The sequence below is a fragment of the Brassica oleracea genome, chromosome C8 (genome assembly GCF_000695525.1).
Source record: "Brassica oleracea var. oleracea cultivar TO1000 chromosome C8, BOL, whole genome shotgun sequence".
Taxonomy (NCBI): Eukaryota; Viridiplantae; Streptophyta; class Magnoliopsida; order Brassicales; family Brassicaceae; genus Brassica; species Brassica oleracea.
The window spans coordinates 19,498,653-19,499,404 of NC_027755.1; the positions used below are offsets into that span (position 1 = coordinate 19,498,653).

The 752-nt window shown below is 35.5% G+C and overlaps 1 protein-coding gene across 1 annotated transcript in view; it reads right to left on the reverse strand.

Moving 5' to 3' along the window:
• Nucleotides 1-222: 222 nt before the first annotated feature.
• Nucleotides 223-752, reverse strand: part of LOC106308872 — a 3,276-nt gene continuing 2,746 nt past the window's right edge. Inside the window, exon 3 of the mRNA XM_013745978.1 lies at nt 223-235. Within this exon, the coding sequence (XP_013601432.1) occupies nt 223-235 (13 nt within the window). The remainder of the gene's footprint in view (nt 236-752) is intronic.

The following is a 752-nucleotide window of genomic DNA, read 5'->3' on the forward strand; positions in this document are numbered from 1 at the left end:
TTCAGAAAAAAATAATATGTATTATGATATGGGTATGTTGCTCATGAAAGGTAGGATCGTTCACCAGAGCTATGATAGATTAGAGGAGACATGATGTCTCAAAGGAGCCACAAAAGCTTAGATGAGAGAGACATGATCGTTCAAAAGAATAAAATCTTGTAAACTTCACCATAACTTCACCATATCTAACTTTTATTGTACTCTAAGCAGTTTCTGTCATCTCTAACGTGTATCTCTAATCGAATTGTTGAACACATTAAGAACAGATCATGTCAAGGTTTATTTTTCTTAGCTTTGTTTATATTGAAACCCCAACTTGTGGCGAGGTAGAATGAGGCACCATCGCGCAAAGTCTAGTAAATCTGATTCTTGCTTTTGTATACTTCTTGGTGAATCATGTTTGTCTTTATAACTTTTCTTTTGCTTTAGAGCTTGGTTCGAAATTGCGGGTGGCGACAAGAAGCGAGGAGGTGGGCGCTTAGCGCCTATCGCCATGGCGGTACAAAGCGAGCGCTTTGTCTACCTGCAACAGAACAAGGTAACCTGCAACACCACTTATATATATATATATATATTAGTATATTACGTAAAACTTAAGAAAGACAAGTAAGAAATAAAAAACACCAACTTCATATAATAAAACAGAAAGGTTCAAATAGCAAAACACTGAAAATACCAAATGCAAACACCAAATTCAAAAGCAAATAAAACACCAAATCAAAAGCAAATAAAAACACCAATCCGAGTAGAAT